The sequence below is a fragment of the Phocoena sinus genome, chromosome 18, assembly GCF_008692025.1.
Source record: "Phocoena sinus isolate mPhoSin1 chromosome 18, mPhoSin1.pri, whole genome shotgun sequence".
Lineage (NCBI taxonomy): Eukaryota > Metazoa > Chordata > Mammalia > Artiodactyla > Phocoenidae > Phocoena > Phocoena sinus.
Genome location: NC_045780.1, coordinates 36755612 through 36757312, shown reverse-complemented (window position 1 = coordinate 36757312; position 1701 = coordinate 36755612). Strand labels below are relative to the sequence as shown.

Here is a 1701-nt window from a genome sequence, read left to right as displayed (position 1 = left end):
AGATGGTATTTTTCCACACCAATAGCAGATGATTTAATTAAGATAATGAATATATTAGTGAAAGATTAATAGTTGATTATACATAGTTTAGCTCAGAGTTTAGCTTAGTTTAACACATAACAATTCAACACATTAACTTTTATCTGGCATCTAGATTCAATATGTAATCTAGAATTATTATTGTGTAATTTTTGTGTGTTGAGATTTAAACTTATTCAGTTTTTTTATATCAACCTAATAGTTAATTTGCTGACTTCTCTTCATAAATTCACTTTTTTTCCCCCTGCAGTGAGCCTCGCTGAGCCTTCTTAGATCCCTGCTGGATTTACTATTTGTGCAAGTCAACCAACAGCCAATTCTATACAAACACATTCTCAACAAATCTAGGACCTTTTTTATTCCAAATATCATTAGTTCACCTTTGGTTGAACCCAGCGCACTGGGAGTTTATATACTCTTCTCAGATAAAACACTAAGAAACAATGGTTGTCTCTGAATTTAAAAGATGGAAGACACTGCATTTGTTTTCCTCTTGTACCCAAGATCAAAACAAGCTCAAACATGGATCTCTAGAGGTGGGGAAAAAACCTTCAGAGAGACAATAAGGTATCCAGGGCTGAGAACAAGGCTCTCAGAAAAGAAAACAAGTCCCTCTGGGGAGAAAACAAAGCCCTTCGAGGAGAAAACAAAGCTTTCCGAATGGGCAATCAGTTAATCCGGGGGGAGAACCAGTCCCTGAGACAGGGAAACCAGCTGCTGTGTACATTTAAAAGTGTGATTTTAGAAAACCAGAAACCACCTGGGGGAAAAAGTCAACACCTGGGGAAAAAAGTTGAACACAGAAAGTAAGTCTTATTGGCAACAGAATCGAGCCCTAGAAGTTCAGATCAAGGCTCTCAGGGAACAGGAGAAAGCCTTCCAGAACGAGGCGAAAACCCTTCAAGAAGAAATAAGTTCTTTACATGAGATCAATGCCCTACAGCATCAGGAGTGTGCGATCAGGATGGATCAACAGGCCCTGATGGAAGAAGGACTTGCACTGGAGATGGAAGAACAAGCTCTGTGGAAGGAGGAACAGGCCCTTCGTGACAAGAACAAGGCTCTGAGAGAGGAGAACAGTGTTTTTCAAGAGGAGGGAAAGGCCCTTCTGGAGGAAGCGAAGGTCCTGGAGGAGTGGAACAAGATTCTTCAGGAGAAAGACAGCAAACATGCTGGCTGGAAAAATGCACAATTAAAAAGTAAAGCAGGAGAAGTGTGACTTGAAGATGTAACCAACAAACCATGAGTATCATTGACATTCCAGAAAAAAAAAAAAATTCAAACTTTTGAAGGTGAAATACTATTAGTGGTGGTGGAGTAGGAAGCTTGGAAATGTACAGAATCTGGTCCTGGAAACCAAATAAAGTCCTGAAAAGTTGGAAAAAAAAAAGTTTCTTTAGGCTTACTTAAATTGTACAGCACTATTGGTGGTAAATATTATTTTAGAATGGAAAAGATGTGTTACTCAAAACGTGACACTGAATGGACCAGCTGGGTTTGCCCTTTAGTTTCAGAGACATTGGGTGAATATTGTAAGAAATCAACATCACAAAGGAAAACTTGTCTTAAAACCTGCTCTTAGAATTATGAAAAATATAGTGAAATATAAAACTTTGCATCCTTCACATGTATTGTGGAAAAAAAATGTTTTGTAGAAGAATA

General features: G+C 38.2%; 1 protein-coding gene across 1 annotated transcript; it reads left to right on the top strand.

Moving 5' to 3' along the window:
- The first annotated feature begins 482 nt into the window (after positions 1-482).
- Positions 483-1258, top strand: LOC116742951 (coiled-coil domain-containing protein 70-like). The gene is given in 3 exon segments (XM_032610898.1): positions 483-587; positions 589-825; positions 827-1258. Coding segments are annotated over 3 exon segments (774 nt in total).
- Positions 1259-1701: the final 443 nt, after the last annotated feature.